Source organism: Pollicipes pollicipes, unplaced genomic scaffold (genome assembly GCF_011947565.3).
Source record: "Pollicipes pollicipes isolate AB1234 unplaced genomic scaffold, Ppol_2.1 Scaffold_3087;HRSCAF=3621_pilon_pilon_pilon, whole genome shotgun sequence".
Lineage (NCBI taxonomy): Eukaryota > Metazoa > Arthropoda > Thecostraca > Pollicipedomorpha > Pollicipedidae > Pollicipes > Pollicipes pollicipes.
The window spans coordinates 26,681,158-26,704,152 of NW_023596225.1; the positions used below are offsets into that span (position 1 = coordinate 26,681,158).

At 57.5% G+C, this 22,995-nt stretch overlaps 2 protein-coding genes across 2 annotated transcripts in view; one reads left to right on the forward strand and one right to left on the reverse strand.

Annotated features, from left to right (window-relative positions):
* Positions 1-618: 618 nt before the first annotated feature.
* On the forward strand, positions 619-16,126 carry LOC119089969 (neurabin-1). Its single transcript, XM_037212770.1, has 21 exons — positions 619-751; positions 1,216-1,310; positions 1,797-1,817; positions 2,097-2,397; positions 2,759-2,908; positions 3,142-3,232; positions 4,643-4,812; positions 5,335-5,472; positions 5,748-5,888; positions 6,574-6,705; positions 7,075-7,128; positions 7,600-7,875; positions 8,027-8,110; positions 9,040-9,195; positions 9,570-9,748; positions 10,175-10,375; positions 10,851-10,993; positions 11,930-12,097; positions 12,996-13,156; positions 14,793-14,933; positions 15,153-16,126. The coding sequence occupies exons 1-21, from the start codon at positions 707-709 to the stop codon at positions 15,285-15,287; spliced, it is 2,982 nt and encodes a 993-aa protein (XP_037068665.1). The 5' UTR covers positions 619-706; the 3' UTR covers positions 15,288-16,126.
* A 1,088-nt stretch (positions 16,127-17,214) lies between these two features.
* Positions 17,215-22,995, reverse strand: part of ssp6 (PDZ domain-containing short spindle 6) — a 30,262-nt gene continuing 24,481 nt past the window's right edge. Inside the window, exons 3-8 of the mRNA XM_037212772.1 lie at positions 20,444-20,546; positions 19,116-19,243; positions 18,622-18,721; positions 17,809-17,924; positions 17,459-17,625; positions 17,215-17,329 (exon numbers count right to left, since the gene is read on the reverse strand). Of these exons, the coding sequence (XP_037068667.1) occupies positions 17,215-17,329; positions 17,459-17,625; positions 17,809-17,924; positions 18,622-18,721; positions 19,116-19,243; positions 20,444-20,546 (729 nt within the window). The remainder of the gene's footprint in view (positions 17,330-17,458; positions 17,626-17,808; positions 17,925-18,621; positions 18,722-19,115; positions 19,244-20,443; positions 20,547-22,995) is intronic.

Genomic DNA, 22,995 nt, shown 5'->3' on the forward strand with positions numbered 1-22,995 from the left:
AGCTGACCGCGCTTCCAAACCGGTGCACAAGACATCGCCCCCACAGCCGCACATGGAGCGCAGACAGCTGCCGGCGCAGGGGGCCGTCCAGCCGCCGCCGGCGCCGTGCGAGCCTCAGTCGCCGGCCTCTGACAGAGCCGGCCATTCACCGGGCGCGCTGTCTCCGGACGCGTCCGGGGCGGCGCGCCGGGGCTCCTCCGACGGTATGGGCCCGCTCTCGCCGGCGGGCACGCCTGCAAGCGAGGCGCGCCGCTGGCTGGGACTGGAGCTGGAGCTGGAGCATGAGATGGAGCAGGTGCCGACGCCCCGCCTCTTCCCGGCGGCGGCGGCGCCGGCCCGGCCGCCCAAGCCGGAGAGTCTGCGCGCTCCACCGACGACCGCGGAGCCCCGGCCGGCGGCGCCCTCACCACCGCCGCCGCCGCCGCCGCCGCCACCGCTGCCGGCAGCGCACGAGTCGAGCTCGGCGTCAGATGAATCGCTGGACCAGGTGCCGTCGCGGGACGTGGAGTCGGCAGCGCTGCTGCAGCTGGAGCGCCTAGTGGCCGGCCCGGGCCGCGAGGACTCACCGGAGCCGCCGCCGCCACCGCCTCCGCCGCCGCCGCCGGCCGAAGAGGCGCCACCGCTGCCGCCGCCGCTGGCCGAGGAGGCGCCGCCACCGGCGCCCTGTCCGGCCGACGCGGCGTGGGGCTGGCCGCAGGGGACGGCGATGTATGACGAGACGGTCACCAGCGCCGACACGGAGCACATGCAGGTGAGAGGTGGTGAAGCGTCTCGTTGTGTAACGCACGGTGAGCCGCCTGCGCTGTCACTGAGCCGTCTGCCCACCAGGGTCGGTCTTTGTGTGCCCCAGGCGGATGTGAGAAAGCCCAATGCGGCGGTCTGTGTCTGAAACGTGAGCGGAGCGTCAAGGACTTTGCTGGGGACGGGGGACAAGTCTTCTCCAGCACAGGGGCCAAAGCCCTTCCACTAAGATACAAAAGTTCCTCCGCGTGCTGACGAGAACTAATAAGACGGGTCTACCCTTACTTTCAACTGCTTACTGACCTGGCCGGCCATGAGCACACGCAACCCAAGGATATTTGCCACTTGGTTTCGAGTCATTGACAGTGCGTGTCGCAGCGATCCGTGAGTGGAACACCGGGCGATGGACCGGGGTGATTTGGCGCGGCCTCCCCGCCACTCGGCCTGGCAGCGCTGTTTCGGATGTTGTTTCAGTTCGACTCGTCGCCGGTGGCGCTGGAGGAGGCCTGGGAGTCCGGGGACCCCGAGTCGATGACGCTAGCGGAGGCCGACCAGTTCCTCAGCTCACGGTTGGTGGCACGGCCCAGCCTGCGTCGGTGATACGGATAACATTTTTAACGATGGCTTGTCGCCTTACGGGCATGTTTCGATCTACAACTGGTGTTCCAACTGATCTCTAACACGTTTCGTGAATGCGAGAAACGCCTGCCGCTTTAGCTGCTGAAATAGAACCATCTTATAACCAATCCGTGTTCTGTTTCCACCCGATATCGCCTAACCCAACCTACGTTAGGTGTTTCATGAATGATCTCTGGCCTATGACCTATCTGGCCTATGACCTATATATGACCTATCCTCGCTCCAACTGCTGCGCATCGTGGGCCCGTAAACCCCGCCGGCTTCTTGCATGGGCAAACGCAATCCTTTGACTCTATTGGAATGATGCCCAGTGGGTCGCATGTGCCTAACAGCCACCACGGGTTGATCCTCGAGACAGCCTGCGGGCGTCGGCACCTGTGCACTCCGTACTAACCAGTGTCTTCCCTGCCCCACAGAATCCTTCAGAGAAAAGACCGGTAAGTCTGCCAGGCGCCCAAGGCTCGGGGTCACGGCATGAGCTGGTCGGACCCACTCTGCGTATGCTGCATCAGTGTTTGCGGGATTAATTCATTTTATACCGGCACAGGTATATGCTATATTGCTAGGCCAGCTTGCAAACATTATCGGTCTAGGTATCGATACTTTTGCATCATAGAAGTCTATGGACTATCGTCATGACTCGAAGAATCGCAAATGGCTGCAGACTGATTGTGTTCTCATGTTCAGCGACCGCAAAACGATCTTCTCGTCCCCAGATCGAAGGAACTGCTCTCGGATGCTCAGGCGCTGGAGGCGGAGCGAATTCTGAACGCGCCTCACATAGCGGACAGACTACAGCCGGACGTGCAATCACCCGCCACCGCCGACGACGTTGACCAATCACCGGAGAGGGCTCCAAATATGGACCAATGGGAGACAGAGGACCAGAACGGCAGCCAGTCACTGATTTGCAACGCCGGTCCGGCTGGAATCAGAAGCGAGCGTCTCGTGACCGATGACCTGGTCGTGGACGTCATCTACGACGATGACTCCCCTCCGGTGGCCTACTTCGAAGAGGTCAGTCATCAACAGCGAACTAACACTGACAATGCAAAGGACAAGCTTTATGAGTTTTGAGCTTGTGGGCGTTAAATGAACCCGGCGACTTTTGCCGAGGCTTCATGAGCTATTTGGCGCGGTCAGGATGAGTGTTTTTTTAAAATGCGGTTTCGTGCCGCTAGTTGCCAGGTAAAATGGTGAGATCTTTGCTCCCCACGGCTGATTTAGTTTGAAAACTGCTTTTTTTAGCTCACCTTGCATAGACTAAATGGAATCACACAGGTAGGTGACCGTGGTCTGCTGTGAGTTCGGTGACGCCCCTGTCTCCCCCGATGGAGTGTAACCACAACCGTCGGTGACCGGCTACCCGGGCCGTCAGGTGCTGGTGGAGGACGGCGTCCATTTCCTGGAGGACGGCCACTACTGGGAGGACGGGCCGCCGCTTCCGGCCGCCGACCAGGAGGAGCCGGTAGCCACCGCCGCTTACAAGCCGCCCACCAGAGTCTGCTTCAGCCGCGACCCCGTGCGGGTGCGTCCTGCCGCTCTCTCCCCCTCCTCCCCCCCCCCCCCCCCACCCGGAGCCGGGCTTAGTGTTGAGCCGAGCGTGCTCTGTCCAAATGGTTACGTAAATCACCGTGAGTGCAAAGCGAAATGCTTGATCTATTATCCCCTTAGCTCTTTTGAAATACAACGGCGTGCAGAACTCGCTGTGGCCCCTGCGATTTAAAGTCATTCATCGTTTCTGACCTCATCTGTATACAGGTCTACAGCACCTTCACGTCCGTCGAATACGACCGGAGGAACGAGGACGTGGATCCAGTGGCCGCCTCTGCGGAGTACGAGCTGGAGAAACGTGAGTTTACCCGTCATGTGATTTATTGGTAGTGATCTTCGATACCGTCAGTAACCCAAATTTGGAGACCAGCTGCTGATGTCGTGACGCGAAAAAATGGATCGTCCTGTTTTGCATTTCATACGACATTGAAAGCAGTCCTGAATCACAGCGAAATTCAAACGTGGGCTGCTCGGCCATTTGACGTTAACACAACATCCGTCATCGTGGCTGTGCTGAGTACCGCGTTCTCTCTCTCTCTCTCTATCTCTCTCTCCTCTCTCTCTCTCTCTCTCTCTCTCTCTCTCTCTCTCTCTCTCTCTCTCTCTCTCTCTCTCTCTCTCTCTCTCTCTCTCTCTCCGTCTCCGTCTCCGTCTCCGTCTCCGTCTCGTCTCCGTCTCCGTCTCCGTCTCCGTCTCCGTCTCCGTCTCCGTCTCCGTCTCCGTCTCCGTCTCAGTCTCCGTCTCTGTCGTCTCGTCTCTGTCTCTGTCTCTGTCTCTGTCTCTGTCTCTGTCTCTGTCTCTGTCTCTGTCTCTGTCTTCTGTCTCTGTCTCTGTCTCTGTCTCTGTCTCTGTCTCTGTCTCTGTCTCTGTCTCTGTCTCTGTCTCTGTCTCTGTCTCTGTCTCTGTCTCTGTCTCTGTCTCTGTCTCTGTCTCTTGTCTCCGTCTCTGTCTCCGTCTCCGTCTCTGTCTCTGTCTCTGTCTCAGTCTCTGTCTCAGTCTCTGTCTCTGTCTCTGTCTCTGTCTCTGTCTCTGTCTCTGTCTCTGTCTCTGTCTCTGTCTCTGTCTCTGTCTCTGTCTCTGTCTCTGTCTCTGTCTCTGTCTCTGTCATCTGTCTCTGTCTCTGTCTCTGTCTCTGTCTCTGTCTCTGTCTCTGTCTCTGTCTCTGTCTCTGTCTCTGTCTCTGTCTCTGTCTCTGTCTCTGTCTCTGTCTCTGTCTCTGTCTCTGGCTCTCTGTCTCTGTCTCTGTCTCTGTCTCTGTCTCTGTCTCTGTCTCTGTCTCTGTCTCTGTCTCTGTCATCTGTCTCTGTCTCTGTCTCTGTCTCTGTCTCTGTCTCTGTCTCTGTCTCTGTCTCTGTCTCTGCTCTCTCTCTCTCTCTCTCTCTCTCTCTCTCTCTCTCTCTCCTCTCTCTCTCTCTCTCTCTCTCTCTCTCTCTCTCTCCTCTCTCTCTCTCTCTCTCTCTCTCTCTCTCTCTCTCTCTCTCTCTCTCTCTCTCTCTCTCTCTCTCTCTCTCCAAGCAGTCTACGGTAGGATGGCCTCCTGCCGACATCGTCCCGCCCTCCTCCTGCTCTCCCTGGCGTGCTGCCAATGCGTAACGTTACGTGACAGCTCACCAAGCGTGCTCATAATGAGGCCGACACCGTAGGCTGTCACCCGTGCGCCCTCTTAACCCTTAAACATCCCGCCTGACCGGCCGTCCCTGTGGCGCAGGCGTGGAGAAGATGAACGTGTTCGAGGTGGAGTTTGACAAGGGCGCCGAGGGTCTGGGCCTCAGCATCATCGGTATGGGCGTGGGCGCTGACGCTGGGCTGGAGAAGCTCGGCATCTTCGTCAAGACCATCACAGAGGGCGGTGCAGCTCACAAGGACGGCCGCATACAGGTCAGCGCAGCGGGCTACTGCTGCCGGGCAACCGCTGCTACGGCGGTGCTGCGACATTCACTCTCTTTTGTCTTTGTAGCGTCGGTATTGGCGTTCTAATGTAAGTTTTTTTCTTCTGCGTCAGGTCTCCGTATTTTGTTTCTTTGTTGTTTTACTGTTTGGTTTTTATATAGCATATGAAATGGAAGACGAGAAGATATCTCGTTAGTATTCACGCGAGCTATGGTGACGTTCGCTCATCTTAAACAGACTTTTCTTAAATGGCCGAGATATTTCGTTTGTAACTTGAGGCTTGCCTCATTGGCAGCTGCAAGGTGGCAAGGGTGGTCTGTTCAGAGCCCGGGTGATTCAGGTTCAGAGCCGGGGTGATTCAGTGATGCCAACCACAGTCCCGCGGCCTGACTTCGGCACAGCACGGCGCCGCAGGCGGACAGCGCGTGACACCACAGCGTCGTTGCGGAGTCGCGACTCGAGTCGCCTCGTGCCTCGAGTCGCCGTGTCTGACGCTGTGCTCGCCGGCAGGTCAATGACCAGATCATCGAGGTGGACGGCAAATCCCTGGTGGGTGTGACGCAGGCGTACGCCGCCTCCGTGCTGCGCAACGCCTCGGGTCACGTCAAGTTCATGATCGGCCGGGAGACGGACCCCGAGAACAGCGAGGTACGGGCCACACCCGCTAGGGGACACGTGACACGCAGTGGGACGGTGCATGACATCCGATAGGAAACATACTCTCCTTGTGCCCTTTGGTTTGCTACTGTGTCGCACCGAAAATGTCAAATCTGGCTTTTAACACTTGATAAGGCCATGAGGAGGTGGTCTGGGCACGACGCCTCACCACATGCCTGGAGGAATGCGTTTTGACATTCCACGACAAATGTGGCCGTTAAAGACATCCTCAGACCAGGAGGTGACCTCGATGTGACCCCCGGTAGGTGGCCCAGCTGATCAGGCAGTCGCTGCGGGCCGACAAGGACCGCGAGGACCGACAGAAGGCGCTGCAGCGCGACTTCGACCAGCAACAGCGCCTGCTGGAGCAGATCAAGCAGGGCCAGACGCCGCCTCCGTCCTATCAGGTCCGAGGTCACGCCCCCGTGACCCAGTCCGAACCCTCACACGGACACTGGCCAGGCGTCCAGGATGTGATTTGCGGGGACTGGGCTCAATCGGGTGGCTGGCGTTGGAAACATTTGTGGGATTAGCTGGCAAATGCGTGAGTGGTGCTCTCCTTCGCAGAGAGAGGCAGCCAGTTACTGTGATGTTGCCGTCAATCGCCCCCCCCCCCCCCCTCCCCTGCTGGTGGGTGGATGGGTGGCATTAACCATCAATTGATTAATCGGATCGATCGACTACTAATCTATTCGCTAGCAATGATTACACCTCTTGTGGTTTAGCGCTATAGAGAATCGTGTCCATTGTCAAATCAAAACGTGTGTCGCAGTCATAGCCATTTCACATGTGTGTGCCCATGTTGAATCAGTTTGGCGCAAGCCGCCCCTTTTGCATAGAGGATAGTAAGAATTACTGCATGATTTGCCACTGTATGGCTTGAAACTCCAATGGACCGTCGACTTCACGTTTGGCTAGTCAGTCAGTGAGTGAAAGACCGCTGGCAATTATGTTTCACTCGGTGTTCACTAATTGTCTCCGTCGTCGCCGGATTAGATCATGCTCTCATTGTCCCTGCCGCGGACTCAACCAGCGTTGCCCTCAGCGTCCCGAGTGCCTTCACCTATGACCTGTTCGACCCCGGTCCGTCAGGAGGCGACCAACCGTGAAGCAACGCCCGCGGCCGAGGCGGAGGTCACAGAGGTCGCCGCGCCCGCGCCGCCGCCCGAGGCGGTACCGGAGCCCAGCGCCGCGGAGCTGGAGTTACAGGGCAAACTGCAGCAGGTGGGTCCGGGGTCAAGGCCGACGGAAAAACCAGCGGACAGACGCTGGACTGCTGCCAGACTGTGATTGATTGATGTGCAAGCGCAAGTGATTTTGGTGCAAGATTGTGCAGCTTCTTTAAGCGGCACAGTCTGTCGTCTCTTTGAAGGTTATCCGCATCCACCTCGATGTATGACAGGGTTGCGTCATTTGGTTGTGAATGCAGTAGGGGCAGGGTTGACTGGGTCGATTCGTCAGTGTTTGTTTTGTCAGTGCATGTGTTTAACAGCGATTTATGTGTGATATGTGATTTATATTTATATGCGATAACATGATTTAACAGTGATTCGTCAGTGCATGTGTTTAACAGCTGTGTATGAATCTTTGCAGGCTTTGGACAAACATCACAAGTTTGAATCAGAGATATCAAAGCTAAAAATCAGGGTAAGCTGCTCCATTCGAAGATATAGTCAGTTTAGGATTTTTGAAATGTTTGTGGACGTTACGTTAAAAATATCAACATGGTACACGTTCAACAAAAGTTTCTTAGTGTTTTTCGTATATGATCGTGCTTAACCATCAGTTAGCCCATCGATTTGGCTATGAGGCTAGGGGCTGTTAACCCTACCAACTTTTGACCATGAGGCATGGCTATGGCCTTTGCTTGTCGCCTTCTGTTGTGGTCTTCAGTCGTGACCGGCGCTCTAACCTTGACCTGCGGTCATGACCTTTCACTGAGATTCCCTGGCCGTGACCTCTGATTGTAAGCCGGAACCTTTGTCTCTGACACCTGACCCTGACCTCACATCGTTGCCTATGGCCTTGACTCTTTTCTGTGCCCGCTGACGACCTCTGCCAGTGACCTCTGCCCTCTGATGAACCCCGTTATTGACCTGTGCCGTCTGACTGGTACAGATCGGCGAGCTGGAGGCGCTGCTGTCCGCCTCGCAGGAGGAGCGGCGTCAGCTGGCGGAGGCGCGGGACCAGCTGTCGCGCTGCGAACAGAGTCTGGAGGCCGCCCGGCTCGAGGCGGCCAACCACCACAACACGCTGCTGGCCCAGCGGCAGCTGTCCGAGCAGCTGGAGCGCAAGTACCAGAAGGCCAAGCGTCTGATCGGCGAGTTCCAGCGGCGCGAGGCGGGCATGCTGCAGCGCGAGGAGCGCCAGGCCGGGCGCGAGCGCGAGTACGAGCGCGCCGTGCAGCTGCTCAGCGAGCGGCTGCAGCTGCTGGAGCGGCATCTGGCGGAGACGCAGCGGAGCGCCGGCCTGGCCGTGCAGCTGCCGGCGCCGCTGGGCCGCTGGGCCGCCGCGACGCGCCTCGCCGCCGCGGCCGCGGCTCGAGCGACTCGACACGTCTGAGCTGTCGGACGCGGAGGCGCCGCCGCCGGTCGGCGAGCGGCCGGCGCGTCGCTCCGGCGATAGTCGGGTCAGTGGCCGCGCGCCGCAGCAGCTGGGCACGCCGCTTTCCGGCAGCAGACTTTGACCGAGGTCTCCACGCTCTAGGCTTGATCATTTCATTTTAGGCATTGCGAGGAATTTACGTAGTCTTAAACAAAACGTAATAAAACTTGCACAGTGGTGCATCTGTTTACATCGGTTGCTAATGAGCGTCAGTTCAGCTATTAATGCCATTCAGAACCACATATATTCTTTCTTTTTATTATTCAAAACCGCACGCATTCATTAGTTTGTCTAGTTCGCATTATTTTACGCCAGCTGCGCTAGGCTATGATTGTATTGTCCGTACATTACAATAACCCGTTCTCAATGGCTGTTATGGCACTCTTTGACTTGGCTAGGCCGGGAAGAAAGTCCCAGAGTCTTCCCTCCAAAACTTGCGCTCTCATCACACGTTGGTAACACCCATGCCTAGATTGTGATCTGTGACAAACCCGTCTAAGGATCCTTCCACAGAAAGCATTGCCTTTGACGCATCTATTTAGGTGTTTGTCCACCACACTTGTTGATCCGTTCTGTCTGTGAAACGCCGAAAACGCCCTGTCTGACCTTCCTCCATGACGCCCCGGCCTGGTAGCCCTTAGCGACACCCCAGCCTGGAAACCTTCGGTGATCCCCCAGTCTGATAGCCCTCGGTGATACTCCTGTCTGGCAGCCCTCGGTGACACCCCGGCCTGGTAGCCCTTAGCGACACCCCAGCCTGGAAGCCCTCGGTGATCCCCCAGTCTGATAGCCCTCGGTGACACCCCAGCCTGGTAGCCCTCGGTGACACCCCGGTCTGATAGCCCTCGATGGCGCCCCAGCCTGACAGGATTCCGTGACGCCCCGGCCCGGTTGCCCTCCGTGACACCCCAAACCGGTAACCCTTCGTGACAGCCCTGCCGTCCCCGCCGGCAGCTTAAGGAGGAGCTGGACCGGGCCGTGCCGCCGCACGAGCTGCTGGATACCTCGGCCAGCCGCAGTCGCGCAGAGCTGGCCAGCAAGGGTAGCCTCTCGCAGCGCCAGCCGCCCCACCTCAAGCGCAACACCAGCTCTAGCAGCGCCGGCAGCGTGGTGAGGGCCGGCCAGCAGGCTGAAGGAGGAGGAGGGGAGGAGGGGGGAGCGAAGTCGGCCGTCGGGCGGCTGAGCCACGCTCCTTTGTCCTGACGGGGCCTGACGGGCCGGCCGGGGCCTGACGGGGCCTGACAGGGCCCGACGGGGCCTGACGGGACGGCCGGGACAGCATCAAAACCCGTCCGGCTAGCGAGTCCCAGCAGACGGAGCCCAGCCTCATATTGATGACGATGGGAAGCGGCATGCCCGATTGAACTCTGTGTTAAGACACCGCCGGTCTTGGCCGCGGTTGTGCGGCTGCGGCCCGGTTTCACACCCAGGCCACGGTTTAGAACGCCAGCCGTTTCGCTGACCGATGCCGCCGCGGCGCGCAGGACCAGAACTTCAACGACATTGGCCAGGAGTACCCAGACATTCTGGTGAACGCGACGCCGCGGAGTTCGGGTCGGCACCACCACCAGCACCATCAGCAGCACCAGCAACAGCACCAGCACCAGCAGCAGATGCCGCCCAATCAGCGGGACCCTGGTTTGCAGCCGCTCGGAATACCCATGTGAGCGGACACCGTAGTTTCGAGCTCTTTCTATGCGTTGTTTGACACTGCATGCCTGCTCATGCCGGCTTGTACTGTGGGCTTCATAGTATTTTACGTTGCAAGGGACAGATGCTTCCCAGGTTGTTTAAGCATGTCAAAAGTAATGCCGATTTGGGGAGGTGACATAACGTTCAACTCGCGGTGAGTTGGCGGGGTGGCATCTGGCACGGTGCCCCTCCCCCCCCTCCAATATGGTTATCTAGGATTCCTCCATGTGGTGACATGCACGATCTGGGTTTAGCTTGTCTCAAACGCTGCAACTGGAGATACTGGGACTTGTCCTTGCATACTGAAATAGGACCCAAACGAACCCCTCCTAGATGACATTGCGGCTTGACTTACAACAGGCCTACATCCTTGCTGATATATCTGTATGGTTCTCAGCCCTACGTCCGCAAACCAGTCGTCCCCGCCACGGCCACCTGGTCGGGCGCCGATGCCAGCGCCGCCTCACGGCGGACCGGCACAGTTGGAGTCCCGGAGCCCGCCGCGAGGCAGCCGGCCGGAAATCCCGTACCGCGAGCCGCCGGCTCCTCAGCCCAGCCCGCGCTCCGCGGGTCTGCCCCCGCCTCAGGGCACGCCGCGGTAAGTCGGGGCTGCTCGCAAACAGCAACACAAGCTCGTCTACTGCTGTCTTCTGCTGTTCCGTGGAACAAGAAGCGGTGATGCCTGGTAACTGACATATGACAAAGTTCACGTGTCCACAGTCTAGTGGTTTGGGTTTGGTTTGGTTTGGTTTGGTTTTGCGGTTTGTCTTGCGCCAATACCAGTGTAGTTTCGGCATGCTGCGCTCAGCATATGTTTTTAAGGTGGTCTGACGTTGGGAACAACATGGGGGTTTCAAAATAAGCCGAGGGTGACTTAAACTTAAGTGAAATATGCTGTTTAGATTTGGAGGCACTCAGCACAAGTTATGTCATCTGACAGGACTTTATATATTATGCTCACTTAAACATGTTTAATGTGGCTTGTAATCTCCCGGTATTGGCCTGTCTCCGCGCTGGGCCGTGCTGGTACCGCTCCGGAGCATCAGCCTGAGGCGTTCGCCCCCGCCACACAGGGAGGACAGCTCGCCCGAGACACACCAGGGCCTCTCACCGGGCGTCGACCCCAAGCTGCAGATGCCGCGCGGCCTGATGGACGAGCTGAGGAACGCCGTGCACGACTCGCGCACCTCCGGCCAGTATTCGCCGAGAAAGCCGGGTCAGTGGAGCGCCGGGTCAGCCGGGTCAGAGGTCAGACGCATTCTTAGAGCTCCCGATGGAGTGCATCAGTAGAAGTCCCGCTGATCACTTCCATGATATTTACGTTATTCGCCGGCCTTCTGGTGTGCTACCCAAACCCGAAGTGTGACACACTGGTGCCGTGCTTCTGAGCGTCCTTAGAAGCTACTGGTGTAGCGCGCGTTGGCAATGCCGAGCACGAGTAGACAGCGCTCGTATGTTACCGATATACTGCGAGCGGCCTGGCACCTCTGCCTCTGTGACCTGTGCCCCAGCCCGTGTGACCCGTGCCCCAGCCCATGTGACCTGTGCCCCAGCCCTTGTGACCCGTGCTCCAGCCTGTGTGGCCCGTGCCCCAGCCCTTGTGACCCGTGCCCCAGCCTTTGTGGCCCGTGCCCCAGCCCTTGTGACCCGTGCCCCAGCCCGTGTGACCCGTGCCCCAGCCCATGTGACCTGTGCCCCAGCCCGTGTGACCGTGCCCCAGCCCATGTGACCTGTGCCCCAGCCCTTGTGACCCGTGCCCCAGCCTGTGTGGCCCGTGCCCCAGCCCTTGTGACCCGTGCCCCAGCCTGTGTGGCCCGTGCCCCAACCCTTGTAACCCGTGCCCCTGCCCTTGTGACCCGTGCCCCAGCCCTTGTGACCCGTGCCCCTGCCCTTGTGACCCGTGCCCCAGCCCTTGTGACCCGTGCCCCTGCCCTTGTGACCCGTGCCCCAGCCCTTGTGACCCGTGCCCCAGCCCATGTGACCTGTGCCCCTGCCCTTGTGACCCGTGCCCCAGCCCATGTGACCTGTGCCCCTGCCCTTGTGACCCGTGCCCCAGCCCTTGTGACCCGTGCCCCAACCCTTGTAACCCGTGCCCCTGCCCTTGTGACCCGTGCCCCAGCCCGTGTGACCGGTGCTCTGGGCCGGCGGCCAGGCTCCTCCTCGGTGTGGCAGGGCCAGCAGTACCCGCCGGGCGAGGCACCCGTCTCCAGGGGTGGCGGACCCAGGGAGAACGCCGGCGCTAGGAAGCCTGACGGCGGCGGTATCGTGCTGCTCAGTCAGAGACCCCTGGACACCAGCCTGCCTGCGCCGCAGACCAGAGGTGGGAACGGCGCGGAGGAGTACACCACACGGCGCTTGGGACCGGTAGCGCCTCAGTTTTTCACACTGTCATGTAGTGGTGAAATGTCCAGGGGACATTATCTTTTTGGATATTACGCTTAGTGTAGCGGGCCCAGTGCGTGACCAGAGGAGGGAATGTTGAAAAACCGCCGAACATTCGTAACGTAATTTACAGACTACCCTTTGCATTCAATGCAGTTTTTGCTTGGATGTTTTCTGCTCAGTGGTTTCGAAAGTTGTCGACCCTGCGAGGGCGATCTGCTCAAGAAACATGCGCATGGGCAGGTCCTGCGCAGTGAGAAGAGCTTCTTGCGGATGTGCCCAAGGACCTTTTCAGAATGTCGTGGACGGATTCCGAGTGTGATTCGTCGGTGACGTGAGCGCGACCTGACCCGAACGTTCGTGACCTTGAGGTGTCCGTTAACTTCCGGAGCGGGGCCGTGGCCTGACAGGGTCTAGCTCCGACCTGACCACGACACTGCCGCGATGGGGACCCGACCTTGACAGGTTCTTGGTCTTGTGATCTGATCTAACCTGACCGTGATATGACCTTGACGTCTCTGCAACTACCTCGACCCTGACACGACTGTGATCTGATTGGTGTGTGCCTTATGCGTCACCTTGACCCCACTGGTCCGATGGTAATCCGTCCTTGACCTTATTGTGACCTGGCTTTCATATGTCTTCCAGTTGACGGCAGCCTCCGACGGGCCGTTATTTGCTTATGCACCGACTGATCAAAGGAGGCCAGTCTCGGTGACCTTCCAGTGACCTGTCCGTGACCGTGACGTGACGGAGCTGGTCGTGGGTGGCCCGCGATGGTGACGGTGACGGTGACGGTGACAGTAACACTGACCGTGGGCGAACGGCCGTTGCAGACGAGCAGCCGCTGCCCCGGCCATCTCACCTGCACGCGGCCTCGTTCTCTCCGTCGTCGGGGAGCGCGGCCGGCGCGGTGCCGGCCGTCGCCGGCGAGCACAAGCGGCCCGGTCCCCACGTGTGGCAGGGCGGCCCCGTGCACGACTGGTCCAAGGAGCAGGTCAGTGGCGCGCCCTAGCCGGACTGGCTGCTGCCGATAGACGGCGCTGTCCAAAGGCCGGTCCGGTCAGCTCTGATGCGCAAAATGAAGCTGCTCAGTGTGGGGCGGCTCTTGCTTTCGCTGGTTGCGAAATGCTTGTGCACCTAAAGCCTGAAGCGTGTTTTGGTAAACAGAGTCTGCTTTGCTCATCAGTGAATTTCTGAGTTAGTAAATAATTCGTTGCCATGCGCACTGAGAAGCAAAGCAGTGAGATGCCTGGATGTGCTCACGTTGAACGTGCCTTGGTTGAACGTGCCTTCATAGAAAATCGTCTGTTGGCACTCGCTGCGTGCCGTTTTTATCTACCCAGTTGGTGCTTGGTTCTATCTGCCCAGTCTCTGACCAAAAATATGGTTTCTGCGTGGTACTGTAAGTGTTTCTCTCCCTTCGGCTGCTGGCAGTGCCGGCCGGACCACCCGTGCCGTCCCGGTCCTGCCCAGACCTGGGGGGTCATCGCCCCAGCTCTGTTGGCGTGATGGGTGACGTGACGTACCGTGACGGACGGGAACACGCGTCGTCACGTGACCCCGCGCCGTGTGTCCGAGTTGGCTGCTGTGAGCTGACCCGACTTGGCCGCAGTAGCAATCGCTTCTGTGCAACCCATGAACTATTTGCGGGAGGAACCATTTGGAAGCATTCATGCCACGCCACGGCGCCATTAACTTATGATTCTGCTACTCGGCTCCTTTGAGTGAAACTACGGTGGACTTAGACAACATTATTCCGTTGTTCAGTAAATCCATTGTACCCAGAAGGCCGTTTGTCCCTCCCTCCCCGTCCGCTTGCAGTCCCCCCCCCCCCCCACCCCACCCCCACCCTACGCGCTGAGAGGAAAACCCCGCAGTTGGCACCGCTTGTACGATAATTAATTAAATCGTAAATCCGCGCTCGTAAAGCCGCGCTGCAACGTAATACAAGCATCGCATTTATTCTGACTGCATAGGTTATCGACTTGATGATAGCGAACAGCAAACTTGTTGGTGATGATGGTAGTAGGTTAATGTCTTCCGGCGAAAATATTAAAAGTCTGGGAGATGTTGTCAAGTGTTAAAACATTTTGGGTTAACATATTTAGATGTCCAAATGCTGGACCATTCGCTTTTTGCTTTTCAGCGTCATAGCCACACTATCCTCCTAGCATATAGGATTTGATAAGTTGGACCTACAAGAATCTTGACATTAGCCAATCTTACATAGAAAGCGAACTGATATAAACGTAGCGGGCGAAAATGCATTCTCAGAGAACGATAAAATACAGGAGTGTAGGTACCTCCACATATTTCCGGCTTGACACGGACCTTTGGGGTATGCATCTGTTGGCTTTGATGACGCTCTTGTGACCCTGGCGACCGCCCGCTGACCCCTTTTGATGACCCTCCTGTGACTTTGGGGACCTCCGCTGACCCCTTTTGATGACCCTCATGTGACCCTGGTGACCGTCTGCTGACCCCTTTTGATGACCCCTATGTGACCCTGGTGACCGCCCGCTGACCCCTTTTGATGACCATCATGTGACCCTGGTGACCGCCCGCTGACCCCTTTTGATGTCCCTCCTGTGACCCTGGTGACCGCCCGCTGACCCCTCTGATACTGTCAGGTGGGACAGTGGCTTCTGGCACTGGGCTTGGAGCAGCACACCGCAACCTTCATGGACCAGAACATCAGTGGCGCACACCTGCTCACTCTCGACTCCAAACAGTTTAAACAGCTTGGTCTCGACGGCGATGACAAGGTCAAGGTAGGTCAAGGACACGCAAATGGCTCTGGGCTTGGTTTGAGATGTGGCATGTGTGTACCATACGTCGTAAAGTTGTCTTCCACAAACGTGGTGCCTTTACGCGTTAAATATTTGATCTTTTTAATCGATTGGACCCTGAGTGCTTAGTATTCGTTCGCATACGGTTTTCTAGTCGATCTCAGTCGTGTGTTGGCGGCCGGTGACTCGTGTCGCTTGCAGGTGAAGCGCAAGCTGAAAGAACTCAAACTGCAAATAGCGCGTGATAAGAAGCAGGCCGAGAAGGAGAAAAAGGAGAAGGACAAGCTACAAAAGAAGGCAGAGAAATTAGTCGAAAAGGCGGTTAAGAAGAAGTGAATTCTGTACGAAGCCTTTCAAACTAGAGTGCCTGTAACTGTGACGCACTCGGTTGTCGAGTCGTGCGTAGCTGCGCGTAATTAATACTTCGGGGACTGCCATAGGTAATTGTAAGACGGAAGGGAGTACTAACTATTCATGACTGAGTGCATCGCTAAGTGTTTACAAACGAGGTCGCGATGGAACCGCTAATCGATCAGCTCCCAGATGTGATATACATATGCATATATAGTGTGTTTCGAACGTTTGGCAGCTGTTCCTTAGTAACTCCGGGGATCAAGTCTTAACATTCCTTCCATACTTGCGTTTGAGACACGGCAGCTCGACATGTGCCGTGCCGGGCCGCCGAGGGGCGCGGTGGGCGATGCGGCAACGGCGGGCTGGGCCCCCGAGCTGAGCCCTGCGAGGCAGAGGACGACTGCACCGGTCTAGTGACGTCACTAGCCAGCTGTTCACGTTTTCCACCTGTCTGCGACCTGCTGCGCGCTTGTGCTGACGTTTCCGCACGCCCCGCCCAGTGTGGGCGGGGCGTGCCCTGGAGGCGGAGTCAGGGTGTGGGGCGGGGTGCGTCCTGGTGGCGGAGGCAGGACGTGTTGCCCCCCCCCCCCCCACAGCCAACATCCCGCAGCTGTTTCCGTGAAGCCCCGCATTTTGACATGTGCCAATTTTACGAAGCTCGTGTTGCTTTGTTACAGTTGTATTGTGTCAGTGTGCTGTTTGTTTTTTTAGAGTTTTATGAACGTCACGTAGGCCTAATGCTCGCATGGGCTTTTCGATGTGGATGTGCCCCTGGCCGATTGCAACTTTTTTAGGTGAGCAAATAAACATACATATTCTTTGCAGAGTTTTCTCATCAAAACAGAAAGCCATCGTTTTCACTATTCATATGTTTCTTCTTTTAAAGACATTAGCTCTAACGCATCACAATAAATAACATAACCAGGGCATTAAAGCTGTCTGAAACCAATCTACGAAGCAGTTCGTTCCTCCCACATACGAGAAAACCTCGCATACGGTCACACAAACAGGGTGTAAACTATCAAGGACGCCCCGAAAAGGCGGAGGCCGAGTCACGAGCCCGCGGCGGGACCGGCCCCGGGTCGCCCGGGCCCGGATGTCGCCGCGGCGCGTCTCACACAGCAGCACACCACCGGGGGAGGTGCATCACAAACCTGCGCCAACCGAACACGGAATGAAAATCTCCGCCCGCGGAGGCGCTCGCAACAAAGAGACACCAGATGGCAGTGCCACATTCCCATCATTTGGCTTCATGAGTCGCACTGCGCCGCCACGCCCCGCCGTGCACCGATCAATTATGACCTAGGGTGAGCAGCCCGAGAGCTTGCTCATCACGACTCTCATACCCGACTTCTCGATCGCGGAGCAGGTCTGGGGGTGGCGCTCGTCATAGCACGCCACCAAACGGAGCTCAATGAGGGTAAAAAGTTCGAAGACTGCCCCGCGGCGACCTCTATCAACGGGAAGATACGGATGCTGCATGGAGATAGAAAACGAAGCACTAACTTTGGCATCTCGTTGAAGAGTAGCGAACAGAGCGCTGGCAGCGGCACAGCAATATCGTGCAACTGAGCTCTGGCAGCAGTCATCGCAGTCGGAGATCGACCCTCCAGAGTCCACCTCCGAGAAAGTTTGGGCATGACGCCCACTGGTCGTTCGCGCTGTCAACACCGACCTGAGCCAGAGGACCACTCAGTGACCTCCAACGCCCGGGGTCAACGAGAGCTGCATTGCAGGCAGCCAGAGACCGCGTCTCAATGGATTCAGATAGCCGCCGTTAGCCTGTGGGTGGGCGCGATCGGGCGCTGCTGGAGCGGCACCCAGCGGACGCCGTCCCCGGCTACCGGTCCGGTCGGGCGCTGCTGGAGCGGCACCCAGCGGACGCCGTCCCCGGCTACCGGTCTGGCTGTCAGACGCGCTCTGAGCGCTCGCTCGAGTCGTCCCCCGGCACGAGCGCCGAGCGCGAGCCCCTGCGGCCCAGCTTCAGACTGGAGCGCCGCTTCTCTCTCCGGATCGAGTCCACACTGCCGCCGCCGCCGCCGCTGCCACCCCCGCTGCCAACGCCGCCGCCGCCGCTGCCGCTGCCGCTGCCGCTGCCGCTTCCGCCGCCGCCGCCGCCGCCGCGCGCCGCCGCCAGCAGGCTCTCGACCGACTTGGGCTTGGTAAAGGGCCTGCGTGGCTCGCCCGGGAACGTGCGCAGACAGTCGCAGCTGAAGCAGCTCGTGTCGAACTCGGAGCCGGGTGCCAGCAGGCTCTCGGCGGACTTGGCGGCCTTGGCGCGCGCCCGGTGCAGCGCCGGGAAGCCGCCGTCGAGCAGCAGCTGACGGTCGCCGGCGTCCGGTCGCCAGCGCGGCTCGCGGCGCGCCGCCTCGCCGGCCAGGTTATCCCAGGACTGGCCGCGCCCGCGCCACGGCTCCGGCGGCCGGCGCGGCTCGGGCGGCCAGCGCGGCTCGCCCGGCCGCCGGTGGTAGCAGAGGTAGCGCGCCGCCGGCCGGCGGCCCACGGCCTCGGCGTAGCTGGGCGGCGGACCGTGCGGCAGCTGCGACGCCGACGCCCGGCCGCCGTAGCCCGCCTGCGCCGGATAGAAGGCGGGCACGCGGCGGCCCTGCGCCCGCAGACCTGCCCGGCAAAAACGGCGTCATAGAGGCAGAGCTGCTCGCACAGAGCGGCATCACAGAGGTAGGACAGCTCGCACAGAGCGGCGTCACAGAGGCAGGACAGCTCGGACAGAGCGGCGTCATAGAGGCAAGACAGCTCGCACAGAGCGGCGTCGGAGAGGCAGGACAGCTCAGGCAGAGAAGCGTCATAGAGGAAGGACAGCTCGGACAGAACGGCATCACAGAGGCAGGGCAGCTCGCACAGAGCGGCGTCACAAGGGGAGGACAGCGTGGACAGAGCGGCGTCAGGCAGGGAGATCGGGCCGTGCAGGGTGGGACGTTAGGGATCACTCAGCTTCAAGGGTTGTTGAGCATCGCCCTCCTTTGAATGTCATGGTTTTGAATTAAGACATTGCCCTTTTGAATGACATAATCACGAACAGAACCACGACGGCCTGACCCGTCGTTACGCGACGCCGTGAATGATTCAAATGAGGCCCAATCAATTGCAAAGGGTATATCCTGAATCGGACAAAATTAAGACCCATAACCATAGACTATTGTCAGTCTTGTCTGACCAGGATGTGAGACATTACAAAACATAAACAACTTTATCGAGTATGAATGGTCCGCTGTGGAAACGATCGTAGATATATGTGATCATGCCAAATCAAACCAGCGTATCAAGAGCTACACTACGCCAGCGCGGGTTCACTAACTGGCGATGAAGTGTTTCTCCTGTTCGCAGAGCTGCTCGAGCGCGTACATCCTGTCGGTGAGCTGCCGCTGCAGCTGGATGTACCGCATGTGCAGGCTCACCTGCGGCCGCGGTCACACCGGGTCAAACTCAGCTCAAACTCACAGGATGCAGGAGGTCGCATTAGACGCAATATCAAGCGTAAGACTGGAAGCGTTTGGTTCTATTTGGAGGCTCCCCGTAGGTAATCGGCCTTGCGTCTGCAGTCATGAACAGCGACAAGCAGTGACCGGCCGAAGGTCCTGCCCGTCACGCCATCTGACGCGCGCGTGTGGTCTCCGCCAGTGTCTCCCAACGCCACTCTCGTATTTACATTCACGCATGTGGATTCATCACGTTCGTCCAGCGCGGAAGGCGCGACGGACGTTGGTGTTTGCGCGTACAGCTACTGCATCATCAGAATTGGCAGCAGTCGCTGTACCGTTCTCCACGCATCGACGGATCCGGCGCAGTTACCTTCCTCACGCAGTCCTCGAACAAGACGACCATTCGTAACCGGTCTGGGCACTGCTTGATGAAACCCACCAGAGCTTGGTGGTCGTATTGCTCCATGTCCTGACCGTTGATGCAGAGGATGACATCACCTGCGAACGCGGAAGAGCGTCATCATGACGCTGAGAATACGTGACACACTCCGAGAGAGCCGAAGCTCACCGGCTTTCGTCATGTAAGTTGTTCAGTGCATTAGCGAGGAACAGTATTCACATAGATAAGACAATAGTAATACCTTATTCCTCTGGAGAAAACCAGGAGAATGGAAATATAGTTGGGTTGATATTTCGGCAACATGCCTTTATCGAAACAAAAGCAGAAGTCTTACAATACTTCTATACAATAGCATAAGTGAATTCACTTCTGTTATTGTTTCGATGAAGGCATGTTGCCGCATTGTGCCGATAAAGGCACGTTGAAATATCAATCCAACTGCATCTCCATTCTCCTGGTTTTTTTTTTCTCCGAGGAATAAGGATCTGAACTTTCGTCATTTATCAAGGCAAAGTTGCAGTAACAGGTACGGGTTGCGTCAGACACCCATTACTTGTTGATCCCATGAGACCGTTGCATCACAGCCATCAGCTGATGATCTTAACGAGGTTTCATGTCACATCCGCTGGAGCTGGCCAGTGTACACAAGGACTCACTGAGCTAGATTATCCATCATTATCACCAAACACGCACAGACACACACACACTATTTATCGGCCAATAATCGGCTGTTCCACACAACCCCAACATACGCCACAAAAGTTTTGGGTAAATCAGGAAGCAAAGACAAGATTAGCAGGCGGCTGTGAGCCGGTAGGACAAGTGTGTGGCCTGCAGAGGGCTCACCCAGGTGGCCCCAGCAGTCGGTTTGTCAGCGGAACAACAGACCTTTGGATCACCACACCAGCGTGCCGCTAGACCTCCGGACCACCGCACCAGTAGGCGGACACATCAGTATGCCACCAAACCTCCGGACCACCACACCAGCATGCTACCAGACCTCCGGACCACCAGACCAGCAGGCGGACACATCAGTGTGCCACCAGACCTCCAGACCACCATATCAGCATGCCACCAGACCTCCGGACCACCAGACCAGCAGGCGGACACATCAGTATGCCGCCAGACCTCCAGACCACCACACCAGCATGCCACCAGACCTCCGCACCACAACACCAGCATGCCGCCAGACCTTCGGACCACCGCACCAGCATGCCGCCAGACCTCTGGATCACCGCACCGGCATGCCACCAGACCTCCAGACCACTGCAGACCGCCGCAGAGCAGCGCAGACCTACCCTCGCGCATGCCGGCCTTGGCGGCGGGTCCGCCCTGCTCGACGTGATCAATGTAGGTGATGATCTCCACCTCGGTGTCGCGACGGTACTGGATACCGTAGCTCTGCCGGCGACGAAAATACACGGTCATTTGGCCTCATCTGGAGCTAAACTCAGGCGAGGTCTGCGAATAGACAGAAACATGGGCTTCGGTGCTCTTATTGGTCTAATGACAACATAACTATTATGAGTTTTTCAGAAAAAAAACTGCTGATAACGAGCTATTGAGCTTATCATGAGATCGAAATATAAAGGCTTACGCGGCGTTAACGTAATCATAATCACAGTTACGAATCTTGTTTCCATGTCATCTCATGGTATGTACATCACCAGTCGTGCTGTTTGGTTTATGTCCTATTCGATGCGATGCGGGGTCGGGTAGCTGATGGTGTGTGGGAAGCCTGTGGCACGGGTTCGATTCCTTGCGGTGCCACCCTTCCTGCCAGGGTGAGAGGCAGGCAACACCATACTGCCTCAGCAGCTAAGTGCGTCGTAAAGCCCCAATGACGACGACGAATATGATGTGAAAAATGACAACTCAGGGAAAGAATTGCAACCCACGAGAGTTAAAACCGAGAGCTCCGTCATCGATGGCTATGCTCGTAAATGATGCCCTGTGACATGCGCTAACAGTTTTGAAAGGCGACTTCCAAATTAGCACACAATATGCGAATATAAATAATTTGCTGGCCGTTTCTGTTTAAATCGGTTCTGTTTTGAGGTTTCGTGGAGCGATCTGGCTCGTTTTCAAGTTTTAACACGGGGTGAAGGCGGGTGTGGGTATCTGTACAGTAACGCGTCCGCCAAGAGGATGGTCAAGGAATGTAACAGGCATCATGTGCGTGTTGCAGACCGCAACACGTGGCATGACCGTGGGATGGTCGTTTCCCTAAGCGACCGACAGGATGACAGGCACAATGCTAAAACGCGACTCTACGCGGGCAGATAACGCACTGTTGGTACATACCTCGCGCTCACAAGCATGATAACGCACTGTTGGTGCACACCTCGCACTCACAAGCACGATAACGCACTGTTGGTACACACCTTGCGCTCACAAGCACGATAACGCACTGTTGGTACACACATCGCGCCCACAAGCACGATAACGCACTGTTGGTACACACATCGCGCCCACAAGCACGATAACGCACTGTTGGTACACACATCGCGCCCACAAGCACGATAACGCACTGTTGGTACACACCTCGCGCTCACAAGCACGATAACGTACTGTTGGTGCACACCTCGCACTCACAAGCACGATAACGCACTGTTGGTACACACCTTGCGCTCACAAGCACGATAACGCACTGTTGGTACACACATCGCGCCCACAAGCACGATAACGCACTGTTGGTACACACATCGCGCCCACAAGCACGATAACGCACTGTTGGTACACACCTTGCGCCCACAAGCACGATAACGCACTGTTGGTACACACATCGCGCCCACAAGCACGATAACGCACTGTTGGTACACACCTCGCGCTCACAAGCACGATAACGCACTGTTGGTACACACCTCGCACTCACAAGCACACGTAAACAGCAGACAGTGACCTCAACAGCTGCAGTGACGCGGTACAAATGTGCCGGCATGCCGGACGGGCGGCCCTGGCTATCCGCATCACATGAGCTTGAGTGATGTTATGACTGGCAGTGCGCAGAGCACGTCGCTCATACCAGCCGTGCCTAGTCATGGAACACCTAGCTCACGCTGAAGGAACGCATGCTTCGAGTCGCTGAAGGTGACTTGAAGGCGCGCTGACACACAGGCATGCACGCACGCACGCGCACGCACACACCCATGCACACATGCACGCACACACACGCACGCACGCACGTACGCACGCACGAATACACACACACACACACACACGCACACACACACACACACACACACACACACACACACACACACACACACACACACACACACACACACACACACACACACACACACACACTCGTTTTCGTATTTTCGTATTATTTATTTTTTCATATTATCTGGTCAAATCATAGGTCATTTAAATTAGCTTACAAAAACGTAACGTTTATGAATCTGCAGTGTTTGTCATGGTCTCCTGTTCGTCGCTGCAGTCATATTTGCAAACGGCCACCAAGCGGCGAAATTCTGAATACGCATGATGGCTCACGCCGCCTGTTTTTGGAGTGAGGTTGCCAAACTCGTCCCGTCCCCACGTGGCACCTGTCGCCGGGGCGGCCTTGACATACAAACAGGTCGACAGCCGCCCTCTGCACTCTCCGGCGCCACCCCCGGACACCTAAACAGCCGGGTTCCCGCTGGATGCCTTGTACAACAGTCCCCAGGCGTGGCACTGCGCAGTGCGCGATCAAATGTTAGCGGGGGTACCAGCGTCGCCGCCGGCAGATGAGTCATCCGGGGGCGCTAGGGTACGCGCTCGTGCGGAAAATGGTTCGGACGCAGTCCCTGCTGCATAAGCTCTCCTCACACCTCGCAGCTGACGTCACGGGTTTGCATTACGA